Here is a 13,754-nt window from a genome sequence, read left to right as displayed (position 1 = left end):
TTATTATATAATTCAACAAAAGGAAAAAGAAGAGATGTTGAAAACTAGTTCTTACTTAAGTTATCAGATAAATTACAAAGGGTTCAAATACAAAAGACATTAACCTTAAAAAACATGTATCATCCAGTGTGCATGTACTTATTCAGTGCAAGATTCCTTTAATGAGGCTACAGCCATAATATAGCAGAACACTTGCCTAGCATGCATGATGCCACTGGTGCTCTCTAACAATGTCCAAAACTAAACAAAGCACCTTCTAGAAAAAAAAAAGAGACATATGGCTCAGACTGTGAAGCACTTGCTAAGTAAGCATGAAGACTTGAGTTTGATTCCTAACATCCACATAAGAATTCTAAGCACAGTGGTGGCATATATGTCTATAATCTTAGGAGTGGGGAGATGGAAATAGGAGGCTTGCTGACTAAAACCAGTCCGGCTAAATCACAAGCTGTAGGTTTAGTGAGACCGTGTCTCAAGGAACGAGGCAGAAGATTGAGAAAGATACTCAGTTTTAGATCTCTGGCCTCCAAGCAGATGTACACATGTACATATGCAAACACGTATACATATAAAAATAAAATCTCCATAGAACATTATGTATAACCACACACAGTCTCTCTCTCTCTCTCTCTCTCTCTCTCTCTCTCTCTCTCTCTCTCTCTCACACACACACACACACACACACACACACATACACACGCTGGCCTGGAATTCAGATATCCACTTGCTTCTGCCTCCCATAAATTTCAGGACATTTTTCTTTACAACCATTGGTAAGATTTTACTACTGTTGGTTGTATATATACAGAAGAGTCAAAATTCACGGGCATAGCCAAATAGAATCCTTCTTTCAAAAATGATTTTGGGAGACAAAGGCTTTACTAGATAGGTAGGTTGGTTACTCACAATCCTCCTGTTTCAGCATCCTGGGTGCTAGGATTAAGTGAACCCAACTCTGCCGTGTCCCAGGTTCAGAGTCACACTATATGTCACACCCTGCTCTGTACAACAGATAACAGAGCATATGATTTTTTTCACCATTCCAATTCTTCAACATCCAAACAGTGATGATCAGCAAGTCAAAAGTAAGGCAGGCATCAGGAGCCCACACTTTTAATCCCAGCACTAGGGAGGCAGAGAGGTAGAGAAGCAGAGAGGCAGAGAGGCAGAGAAGCAGAGGAGAGGCAGAGGGGCAGAGAGGCAGAGAGGCAGAGAGGCAAAGAGGCAGAGAGGCAGAGAGGCAGAGAGGCAGAGAAGCAGAGAGGCGAGAGGGAGAGGCAGAGGCAGAGGCAGGTGGATCTATGTAAGCTCAAGGCTAGACTGATCTACAAAGTGAGTTCTAGGACAGCTATGGCTCGACAGAGTAACCCTGTCTCAAAGAAACAGACAAGTCAAAAGTAAAGTTTGCTCCATAAAATTCTTGAACAAAATACTAATATGGCATTCTGGCTCTCATCTGAAGACAAGGAAACTATCACAATCAAGAGAGACAAAGAACCCATTTGAAAATGCAAACGTAGTACACATCATGTTCAATACAGAGTCTTAAATTATAAAGATGCATTAAATCTAAATAAACACTGGAGAGCTTCACTTTACTTAAAGCATTACATTAAAATTTCAAAAATAATCACAGTATTTAATACAACATAATTTTCTACTATGTAAATAAGTTAACACTTGGAAGCCTTGTATTCTTAAGTCTATCCCAGGCCCTTTCAGCTAAAGACTATGTAATAGCCTAAATTTCAGACAATTCCAGAAGTGATGTTCAAGAATATTAGAAGTACAATGATTTCTTAATGGCCATTAGCACATGACTTGGTATCTTATGACCAGCTTGCTAAGGGACCAGCCCCGACTCTCCCTCTGGAAACTAACTGCTTGCTCTAAGCATTTCTTAAAGTTTAACAGAAAAGGACAGGGAAGTCAAAAAGACTAACTGGGTCTCCCCACAACAAAAACGTAAAATACAACACACTGTGAAATATTAACAAGATCACTCATTTTCAACCCTATAAATGCACTCTAGGCTTAAAAAAAAAAAAGAAAGAAAAGAAGAAAGAAAATTGAAGAGTTTTTAAAAGTACAGAGGGAAAATAAAACAAAACAACAAAAAATGTCTTTCTTTTCTGCACAAATACTGAATTACTAAAAAAAAAAAAAAAATGCTCCTTTTCCTGAACTAAAGGTCGGTCTTCACTCTGACACGTTTCAACTTACTATTAATATTTCTTATCCACAGCGTGCCAATTCAATAGCTCCTTTCTGAACTTGGACAAGGAGGGGCAAAGTACAGAAGTGCCGCACACACTTTCTACACCAAAGATCACTCACACCTCGAAGTTTACGATCTCAGATTTCAAGGCCAAAGCCAATCAACTGGTTTGCCTAAATTACACCCATTAGAGCTGAACACCCCTCCCCCCATTCTGGTGTGTGTGTGGGGGGGGGGCTCCAAAAGATAGTTTTAAAGGTCGATTTAACTGTCCCCGTGTCCAGTACTTCTTCAGACACCACGCTTGCCCAACCCAGATTCCTACACCCCAGACAGCTGCGGCCTTAGGTTCCAAGTTACCAGATGCACCTTGCCTTCCAAACTAGATCGTAGATTTAACACAAGCTTTCCAAGGTCCTCGACCAAAGCTGACAAGATCCAGAGATTAGGGGGTCTAGGAGTAAGGACAGTCCCAAGCACCTCCTATCCCATCCCTGGCGAGGCACTCATTCCAAAACGACCTTTCGGCCCCGCACCCCAGCACATTCCGCAGCCCCCGCCCCGGGACAGTCCGTGCCTCCCGGTCCAGCCCCACCCCAGGTCCCGAGCAGCTCCCCTCGTCTCGCGGCAGGTGAGTCCAGGCAGTGGATCCGTGGCCCCACGGGCTGCTCACCTTGCTGAGGACTCCGCAGCGCTCCACAGGCGGCCCGGACTCTGTCTCCGGATCCTCCTCCGAGCCCGACGAGTTCCAGCTCTGGTTATCCGACATGGAGACGCGACAGCCGAGCAGGAGACCGGCCCCCGCTCCGCGAGCTGCGCCAGTGCAGGCGCCTAGTCCCTGGGGTGAAGGGTCGGGGGATGGCACAGCCAAGAGTGCCCGCTCCGGGGAGTGAGGGAACAGGAAGAGGGACGAAGCGCGCCCGCTGCGCCGCCGCCGCCGCGCCTGACACCGAGCGGACCAGGGAAGGAGGACGAGCGGCGAAGAAAGCCTGCCCTTCCAGCCGTCAGCCGCCGTGGCCGTGACCCCTGCGCTGCGCCCGGCGCCGCCACCTGAACTCGGCCCCCTAGATGCCAACCTCAGTCAGGGAGGGAGGAGGGGAGGAAGACGGGAAGAGCCAAGCCAACAGCAGAGACCCAGATCCACTCACACCTCCGCTACAGCCGCCATCTTCCTGCCGGGTCCACTATTTACCCTCCCTCCTCTCTCAGCTCCCTCCCCTCCGTCCTCCCATCCTCCCTCCACCCCGCCCCGGGCCCCTCCCGGTGGCTCTCGACGCTCCCTACCTCCGGCCCTCCCGAGTGACGACGGGTAGGGAAGGAGGCGGAGCGGGGAAAGGAGAGAGCTGAACAGGGAAACTGCTGCGCTGCATTCTGGGAAGGCCGGCGCTCTGTCCGCCGCGCAGCCTCCTGGGAGTTGTAGTCGCAATCCTAGGCAACTAGTGTGTGTGTCCTGGGCGCGCGGAAGACTGGTTGCCTAGGGGAACCTTCTGAGAGCAAGTGGGCTTCTTTTGACAGTTGCGTGCCCCTTCGGTCCAGCCTGGCTTCCGATTCTGCCTTGCGTGTTTATGACGAGCCTGCGAATCGGGACGTGAGAACCCTCAGGTGAGGATGTTGGGTGGTGAGACGCTGCTTTCCGGAAAGCCCGGGAACATCTTTGCAACTTGCCTGGTCAAAAAATGATAGAGGCTCAGTCGCTTTACTCAGGTTAGGAGTTTATGATCTCTCCAATCGCAAACTGAAGATTTTTTTTTTCCTCTCTAAAACCGTCACTGCTAATTCCGAAGGACTACTGTCTGTGTCTTCGGAAATAGATTTAATACTTGAGGTTTACTGCTGTCAAAGGAAGAATTCCTTCAGGCTATTTTCGCTTTGTTAATTTATAGAATTTTTATCTTGTGGAAAATAATGTTGAGATTGTCAGAGAACAAATGACGTTTAAAGAACTTTTTAAAAGCAGATATAAGGATATTATTATATCCTGAAGTTTTCTCTTAGTTGTAAGCAAGTATCTCCCCCGGAGACCCTGAGTTAACCATCTTCTTCCTTCCCGAAAGACAGGAAAGTTTGAATAGAAACTTTCTATCATTAAGATCAAAACGCGAGTTTTACTAAATAATAAGGAATTAGACAATAGATAGCTATCAAATTACTGATAATTTACAACTTTGAATTTCCTTATTAAATTGTAAAAAAGAATTTCTGCTTGCTACCCAGATGGGAAAGTAAGAGGAAATTTTGAGTGTTTCGGGTGTTAAGGCACAATGATTATGAAACAAACAAACAAAAAACTCTGGGAGCAATAGAAGAGTCCTACACTCTACGTAATGATAGGCAGTAACCCTGAGATGTACTCGTGTAGAAGCGTTAGTGGAGACACTAAATACAATAGAGTCTAAATCTGCTGTATGTCAGATACAAATGAGTTTCCATCATAAAGTCATGACAAACATAATTGAAAACCATTCAAATGATTAAAATCTTAAGAGATAAAGCTTTTAAGAATACCTTGTCAAGGTGTTAAAACATAACCCAAGGGGGGGAGAGAAAGAGAGAGAGAGAGAGAGAGAGAGAGAGAGAGAGAGAGAGAGAGACTTTGTAAATTACAAGAGTATACATTTAGAATAGTTTGCTTTCCTTTCTGAGTCAAATATGTTTAAGACTTTCTGATTCTTGTACTAGGTTTTAGAATCACTGCTCTTAAATAAACATGCTTGTAAACATTGAGGAATTCACTTCACAATGCCATTTAGAATAACAGAAATTATGTTAATGTTATGTTTAATTTTTAAATAAAACCTTCAATTTATTTTGTGACTCATTTTGGTTTTGAGTAATTGTGACTACCAACACCCAACTCCCGCTTGCTTGGGTGAAAATTACTTCCTTCTATTTAGTGTTGCTGTATGAGGAACTGCCTTGCTACGTGGGTCCATTGTACTAAAGGCCAGAATATTTTAAGCACAGGAAGGTTTTTGTATGGTGATTAGATTACCACCTTAGAAATTATGGCCTGCATTATTACTGTTAGTAGAATAGCCATGCAGGAATAAAGGCACGGCTTTCTTTACTCCATAACAAAATTGATAGCTGCTCAGCTGTCTTGTCTTTTCGAATCCTTGCACAGTGCTCCACATTTTTGTTAGCTTTAGTTTTAGACCTTGTATAGCTTGGGATTTACTTTAGTGTGTAGAATGAAGTAAGAAATTAATTATTGGTTTTGGGTTTTTTTTGTTGTTGTTGTTTTGGGGTTTTTTTTTTTGTTTGTTTGTTTTTGTTTTTTGTTTTTTGCAACTGGGCATTTGGACCCAACATTTTATTGAAGTCTATTCTTTATTTGTGTGTGTGTGTGTGTGTGTGTGTGTGTGTGTGTGTGTGTGTGTGTGTAGGGGGGTATTGTTATTGTTGTTTTAGTATATTGATTGTTTGGTGGTTTGATTTGGTTTTCTGAGACAGGGTTTCTCTGCATTGCCTTGGGTGTCTTAGAACTTGCTCTGTAGACTGGCTGGCCCTGAACTCACAGAGGTCCACCTGCCTCTGCCTCTCAAGTGCTGTGCAATTAAAGGTATACACCTCAGCAACCACCCTTAACAGACTGTTCTTATTCTTACACAAATATGCCACCTTTATGACATATACAAAACCCGATGTATAGCCCTGCTACTGGGCTTCATTCTTTTCCTTTGATATATTTATATCCATACCAATACTGTACTGATTTAATTGCTGTTTGGTTTTATATAGACAATGAAGAAATTGTCCTGGTCTTCTTTTCCATTCGGATGTTTTTAATGTTTTCCAAAAGACTATGAAAGAGCTTATCGAATTAATTGAGAAATTGTGGGAAGATTTTGATGCTGGAAAGATACTGCTCAAACTTAAGCACCTGAATTCAGTTCCCTAACATCCATGGAAATGCCAGGCAGCGTGGTGCACATCTGTAATTCCAGGGCTGTCTGGGTGGAGACACACGAATCCCAAGAGCTCAGGAGCCTGCCAAACCAGCTGAAACGATGTATTCCCAAGCTGTGTGAGAGACCTTGTTCCTAAGAACAAGGTGGAAAGCAATTAAGGAAAATACTCAAAAGTTGGCCTAGCCTCCACAGTCACACACACACACACACACACACACACACACACACACACACACACAATGCACATACACATTCACACGCCTGTTGGTGCATATGCACATATCCATGTGAAAGTGTTCAGCCACTAAAGAGAAAGATTATGTACACAGAAAATAAAAAAGTATGAAGATTTGAATTATGAATGTACTTAATTAGTGAAGACAATACATCCTTACGGTATTATTTGTGTGAGTCAGACACAAAAGTCATGTAAGTGGAGCATCGTTGGGCCTATTATCCTGCAAAGGAGAATGAACTGAAGCACTGGGAGGTTAAGTAACTTACCCTGTGTCTCATGGCTACTAAGCAGCAGAGTTAGGATTTGAACCTAAGTCTATGTCTCTTTTACATCCCAATCCATATAAACCCTTTTCTGCTTTTTGAAACTAAATATCTTACTTTCAAGTCCATATAAACCTTTTTCTGTGCATTTTCATACCTAACTGGGAGGGAGTGTATAAAAACGGTTCTGGAGATGAGTACCTCCAAGCCACTATATAAAACAATGCATCCTACAGAAAAGGTGTCCATGCCACAATGCTTTTAATTCAGCCACTGATTTTTACCATTTCCCATTTTCCTCATCTGCTGTCTTATTTTGCCCACCATCAGTTTTTTAGAGCTCATTACCTTCTACTTATAATACTTTAGATGAAGAAGCTTTATCACAGAAAGGTTAAACATTTTTTCCAAAAAGTCCAAGTAAAGATGTATTTGGGGATTGAGCCCCGAGCATCCAGATTTCAGAGCTCCCCCTCAACTCGTTCTCCTGGTTCTTCTAACTCACCTACTTCTAATAGGAACCACACCAAATCATGAGCAGTCCCAAGGTCTTCTTGAACCTTGTGTTTCCACCGCCAACCTCCAGAAGCCTAGATCCCTAGAGGTGTTGGAAATAGAAATGTTTGCCGTTTTACTGACCAATGACAGAGAGCAATGACAGACAGTTGAAAGATGAGTTTCAGGCAAGCCAGGTCAGTCCACAACAAAGCCTGTGTGTCCCATATTCCTACAGTAATTGTCAGATTGAAGATGCATTTTGAGTTAAATAATGCCTTCTTAGCTAATCCGGAAAGTTAATTGCTCCTTATTAAAGCTGTCCCCACCAGTTAAAAACTGAAGAGCCACTATTTTGCAAACTTCAAGCTAAAGCTGTTAACTTGAAACGGAGGTGGTAATCTATGAACAGTGGCGGCAAAACCAGCCGCTTGGTGCTCAACACCTCTAATCCGGCTACTCAAGAGGCTGTCTGGGGAGTGTGGGTTAGAGGCCACACCTAGGCTACATACCAAGACCCTGTCTCACTAAACCAAGTAAACAAATCTTTAGAACTGAATATAGCATGTTAATAATACAGTTGTACTGGCAACTGTCTTTTCATGACTGGAGTAATTACCAAGGTGATAGAATTGATCATTCAAGTTTTCTTCTGTATCATTTTATATGGAAATCCCCCCCCCATACCTGCATGGGCGGGTGGATATTTTTACTAGTTAAAGTGCCCTAGCACCTCAAATTCAGTCGTGTAAATTAACTTTTAACTTAGGGTTATTAGTTTCTTGTATCCTCTACATTTTCTTATTCATGATTGAGAGAAGTAAAGATTGTAGCATTCCCCGCCCCCCTGTTGATGTCCATATCTTCATTTGTAGGGTTTTCTTGGTTTGTTTGTTCTGTGGGTGTTTGGTTGGTTTGGTTTTTAGTTTTTTGAGTCAACGCTTCATGTAGTAGCCCAAGCTGGCCTAGATCTGTTGCCAATCCCCCTGCCTTATTCTCCCGAATACTGGGATCACAAGTGTGAGCCACCATGGTCACCTCCCCAGTCTTTACGTTACACATAGTTGGCCAGCTGATGCTGTAATCAGTTTTCCCTGAGAGTATGGTATTTAAGGCTGATGTGTGTGCTGCATGCATGTGTGTGTGTGTGCGCGTGTGTGTGTGCATGTGTGTGTGTGCGTGTGTGTGCGCGCGCGCGCGCGTGTGTGTGTGCGCGTGTGTGTGCGCGTGCGTGCGTGTGCGCGCGCATGCATCCAGTTTGTTGGTAGTGGGGCTTTGACTCGAAGCAATCAGCAGCATATCCAGTGTGTATTACTTCCATTATTGTCTGGTTTTAACTGTATGAGCTGGGAGGGGAAGTTCCAAGGAATAACATAGTTGTAAAAACCTATGGATATGGTCCACACAGATACTGATCATCCTTTTAAAAAGCATACTAGCATATGACAAAGACTTAAATGTATGCATCAAGCAGCATATGTTACATACTCTCACTAGAATTTGAGTTCCGTTGATGAACAAATTTCTGTTTTCAACCATTTAAAAATAATTTTAATACTTTCATTAAATAATTAAATGATTTTAATTAATTGATTACTTAATAATCAAATTACTTTTAAATTAAATTAATTTAATTTTAAATTAATTTTAATACTTTATAATTGTAAAATAAATTTAATAAGTAATGAGCACATAAGGGTTATCAAATATAATTAATAAATGTATAAGAGTTTCAAATAATTTAAAAAGCATATGCATACAAGGTATTATGTTGATTGCTATGGGAATTTGAATATAGTAAAGTTTAAAAAATGTAGACAGAAACTGGAGTTCTTATTCTAAAGGAAATTATAGCAGAAAACTAGATTTAAAAGGTGCATATGTCACTAATTTTTAAACCACTGTTTTGTAAGTTAAAAGAAGCTACCTACACTTTCTCTTATTACCAGAGAGTGGTAAAGCCACTACTTCAGTTCTCTTATCTAAAGAGAGCTCTCTGGCCACTTGCCCTAAGCCATCCTAGTTAAAACAGTGTTCATTTGGAATTTTTAAGAAAAGATGATTTGTGTTTCCTGGTCTCATTCTACCATACAGTAGAATAAAAATCAAAACTTGTGGGTCTCGGTGGCTTGTTTGGTATGATCTGTAGATGAAATTCTTAAAAAATAAATTTCTGAGACTGCTCCACTATGTGTTCCTGGCTGGCCTTACACATACAGAGATCTTCTTGCCTCTGCCCCTGCCTCTGCCTCTGCCTCTGCCTCTGCCTCTGCCTCTGCCTCTGCCTCTGCCTCTGCCTCTGCCTCTGCCTCTGCCCCTGCCCCTGCCTCTCTGCCTCTGTCCCTGCCCCTGCCCCTGCCCCTGCCTCCCTGCCCCTGCCTCCCTGCCCCTGCCCCTGCCTCTCTGCCTCTGTCCCTGCCCCTGCCCCTGCCCCTGCCCCTGCCCCTGCCCCTGCCCCTGCCCCTGCCCCTGCCCCTGCCTCTCTGCCTCTGTCCCTGCCTCCCTGCCCCTGCCTCTACCTCTCTGCCTCTGCCTCTGCCTCTGCCTCTGCCTCTGCCTCTGCCTCTGCCCCTGCCCCTGCCCCTGCCCCTGCCCCTGCCCCTGCCCCTGCCCCTGTCCCCCTGCCCCTGTCCCCCTGCCCCCCTGCCCCTGCCCCTGCCCCTGCATGAAGCTCAGAAACACTTTTACAAAACTCCCACTCCAAGTTTCTCTGACTTTCCAATTCAACCTGCACTATTTTATATTTTTTCTATTCTGGTTAATAAGTCACTCTAGCCTCTGTCAGTGTTCCTCTCAGTCCTGTTAAAAATCACGAAATCTTCTAATATTATGGTGATTTGCCTTAGGTTCCAAGTGAGTGAATGGTCTTGTGTATTAATCCTAAGTGGATTAATCTGTAATAACCATGACTTTGTATGTCTATTAATAATAGCACTATTGCTATAATAATTTTTCTTCACTTTGCATGTATCTCAGTTGTGCTGTTATGAGGACAACTTATGTATAAGTATATGCAGGTAGGTATTAGTTTATATAAAATGTACTGAATCCATCTACCTATATTTCTAGTAATGGAAATTGTAATTTCAAAAATAATAAAGGTCTTTCAAGAAACTCCCATGTAATTTATCTTTAGCATGGATAACACTGTAAAGAATATAATACTCTTATAAATATACTCACAAAAACTGATTACAGACATAAAAAGTAAGCGTGGGCATAGTGTAGGGACTGCTTACATGTTATCTTGCCATCTGTATTAGCACACAGAAAGACTTTAACTTCATGTGGTGTGTGTGCCTTGCAAACTAATGGTTTTCAGTTAGACTTTGATCTTAACACGAAGGTAGGCTTATAATCAGTTTAAGCAACCCAAGTTTAGTAATCTGTAATAAATTTGAAGAGGATTTGTAAAGGTTTTTAAATGATAAATACACCTTTGTAGTGCAGAACATAAAATTTATGTGATTGAAAGTAGCATTGACCATTACAGTCTCTAATCTTAGCATAAGAATAATCCCACAGCCCAATAGCTACAGAATTCCTTTTTTGCTTATGCTGACATTTCTCTCTCTTATAACTCCCTTTTTCCTTGCATTGCTGTTGTTTAAGGTCTTGTATATTATGTCCCTGTTGCCCTTCTTGTGGTCATCGAGTACCAGTCAGTGACAGGTTGGTGGGAAAACTCTAACCTGGTGTCCTAATTAAATGACTAGAGAGGGGATGCATGCCTATTGGGTGGGTTTCGTTGTTTTGTTTTCTATTGTTCTCTGTGCTGAGAATGACACTTGGAGCCGTGTGTGCGAATCAGAGGCCATAACGTGGAGTGAGTCCCTATCCTCTCACCTGTTGTAGACTCTCAATTCCATCCTGGTCCCCACATCAGTCTTCCAAGGGCTCATGAATCCTTCCTCCAGTTTCCCAGGCCCTTGCTCTCAAAGCTAGTCTCTGTCAGTGTCATATTTCTGTCACTTAAGGGGAATTATGATACTAGACGGTTAGTAGTATAGAGGTGGACATTTTAAATAGGCATTGCCAGTTTTTACCTTGCTTGCTTTTCCTTTATATCTGACAACCCACGCTTCATCTAGATCAATGGATTCTTTTATTAATATGTATTCTGGTTATCAGTAGTATGTGCTGATGTTTCCATGTCTTAATCTGTTATTCTGAACTGTTTATATTGCTTTAAAAAAAACTTTTTATGTTTTGGAGGCTCTTACTGTGTAGCCCAGGCTAGCCTTGAATCTGCTATCCTTTCTGCCTCCATCTCCCAGGGGTTGGAATTACAGGTATATGCATGCCCCAAGCCTTGGCAGTTTGCTTTAATCTTTCAGATGACTTTATTGTCTGCCTTGAACTGTCTTAATGTGCTGATTTTTGTGAAGTGACCCTTCTGCGAGAGCTGTGGTTTTGGAAGTAGTCGGTGGAAGAGCTCACACCCTAAAGCAGTGCATACATTTACTGAAGAATCTGTCCCCAGAGAAAATGCTAACATTCAAAAAGGGAGACCTCTGTTACAGAGGAGCAGTGATACATGGAGGACAAGTTGGTAAAGTCAGTTCTCCTTCCACTCTGGCTTCCAGGGATCAAACTCCTATCATCAGGCTAATGTGACAAGTGCTTTCCCCTCAGAACGGTCTCGCTGGCCCCATCCAGACCTTGCTGAGGCATTTAGAGGATAAAGGAAGCAAAGGTCAGGCTGCGTTGTCTGCTTTCTGTTGTGTTAATGGTGGAAATGCATGAAATTATAGAGCGCTGCACACTAAAAACCAAGGCATCAATCTGACACTGTATCTGAGCTCTCATTTGGGAGAGGGTATGTTGTTAAGGAGTTTGACGTCTCTGCAGTACACAGATAGTGCTATGGGAAAACTCAAATCAACGACAGTGAACCAGAGAGCCACGTCAAGGTTAGGACACAGAAGCAGCCTCGGAGCTGTCTGCAAGAGGGAGTCCTGAAAGAACAAGAAAAGAACAACTTGTATCTAAAGCTTGAGTTTAGAAGCTACTTGTTTCCTTCCAGTAACAGATAACTCAGCTCCTCCTTAACAACATAACCCTGCCCCATCACCCAGCCTTCACTTGTCATTTTATATTTGAATAGTAAACTTATAGATTGTAAAATTAAACTTAGTAACGATACAGTATCAGAAAAAGTACTATAGCAGAAGCTTTCTTTTTATCCTCTTCTAAGGACATATGTACACATCCCTTAGAATTTGTGTACCTTACCATGAATCTCAGATAAAGCAGAATTCATCCGCTCAGCATTTCCTTTATATGGACAGATATTTTTGCTGCCATGATCTAATAGCTAAGAACTTGTCAGCCTGCCTCTTCATGTTAGCTTCCCCAGAGTCAACAATCCTCAAAATATTAAAATATATGTTTGCTGACTGGGAAGATAGTGCAGTCAGTGAATCTGAGTTTGATCCTAAAAATCCATGTTTTAAAAAAAAAAAGAAGAAGAAGCCAGATGTCAACACTGGAGCTCACTTCCCAGCCATCGCTGATGAGCTCCGGGCCAGTGACAGACCCTGTTGCAAATGAGAGGTACACAGGGCTTAGGTGATGGCTCAATAGGTAACATGTTTCCCTCGTCCACGTGAGGACAGAGTTCAGATCCCCAGCCCCCATGTGAACTGCCAGGCATTGTGCCATATGCCTGGATCCAGTGACGAGAGGGACTTCTGGGAAGCCGGAGAGCCAGTTAGTCTAGCTTGCTTGACCAAAGCTCTAGGCCAACCAGAAACTCAGAAGCAAATGCTGGAAGGTGCCTGAGGAGTGATGGTTCTCTGACCTCCACATGCACAACCACATATACGCACGAAGGCAGATGGTGCCTGAGAAATAGCACCCGAGGTGTGTATGCATACACACACACACACACACACACACACACACACACACACACACACACAGAGAGAGAGAGAGAGAGAGAGAGAGAGAGAGAGAGAGAGAGCGCACAAATTTAGCTTTTCCTAGTCTTAAATTTTTCTGACTGTGTTTACTTCTTTCCTGGGTGTGTTTTCACTGTTACGGAGCCAGGAATCATTTACAAAGCATGCAGCTCATTAGTAAAATAGGGAGGCATAAACTGGACTTAGGAGTTTACTTTTGAATTGACACATTATTTAATGGGTTCCAGAGTATTTCTTATTCTTTACTGAAGAAGATAGGTTTCCTGGACTTAGTACTTATCTAGAATCTCAGCACTCAGGAAGGAGGATCCAAAGTTCAAGGACAGCTTGGGACAGAAAGGAAGATAGTTTCCAATTCTCTCTGTGTAGGGGTAAGTAGATAAGAGTGGATATTTTGACTGGATTCTATCCCATTCTTCACTGGAACCAGCTAAATAAATAGGCTAATGACAATCAGGGAGTATGTGAATTAGGTGTGGGCTGCACGTTTGTCATTTGTCTGGAGGTACAGGTGTTAAGAGGATCATCAGTCAGGGTTATTCAGGCTACATAGTGAGTGAGACCCTGCCCTAAATCAATAAATAAGAGTATCTTAATAGTCACTGACCTATTGGTGTGACGAGATGTGACCAAGCCAGCTCATAAAAGAGAACATTTAACGGGGAGCTTGCTGGCTGTTTTAGAGGGAGAGTCCGTGACCACTGT

The 13,754-nt window shown here is 42.8% G+C and overlaps 2 protein-coding genes across 5 annotated transcripts in view; one reads left to right on the top strand and one right to left on the bottom strand.

Annotated features, from left to right (window-relative positions):
• Cert1 (ceramide transporter 1) overlaps positions 1–3,410 on the bottom strand; it is a 104,507-nt gene extending 101,097 nt beyond the window's left edge. For 2 of the 3 annotated variants that reach the window (XR_015666721.1, XM_087628173.1), the window contains exon 1: positions 2,892–3,401. Coding sequence is in view for 2 of the 3 variants with exons in the window: in XM_087628173.1 (XP_087484299.1) it covers positions 2,892–2,987 (96 nt within the window). In the remaining variant the exon portion in view is untranslated. 3 annotated transcript variants of the gene reach the window in all.
• Positions 3,411–3,634: 224 nt separating this feature from the next.
• Positions 3,635–13,754, top strand: part of Polk (DNA polymerase kappa) — a 60,251-nt gene continuing 50,131 nt past the window's right edge. Inside the window, 1 exon segment of one of the 2 annotated variants that reach the window (NM_138516.2) lies at positions 3,635–3,820. The gene's annotated coding sequence lies outside the window, so the exon portion shown is untranslated. 2 annotated transcript variants of the gene reach the window in all.

Source organism: Rattus norvegicus, chromosome 2 (assembly GCF_021556685.1).
Source record: "Rattus norvegicus strain SHRSP/BbbUtx chromosome 2, alternate assembly SHRSP_T2T, whole genome shotgun sequence".
NCBI lineage: Eukaryota > Metazoa > Chordata > Mammalia > Rodentia > Muridae > Rattus > Rattus norvegicus.
The sequence above is the reverse complement of the archived record's forward strand: the minus strand, read 5'-3'. Positions and strand labels throughout refer to the sequence as shown.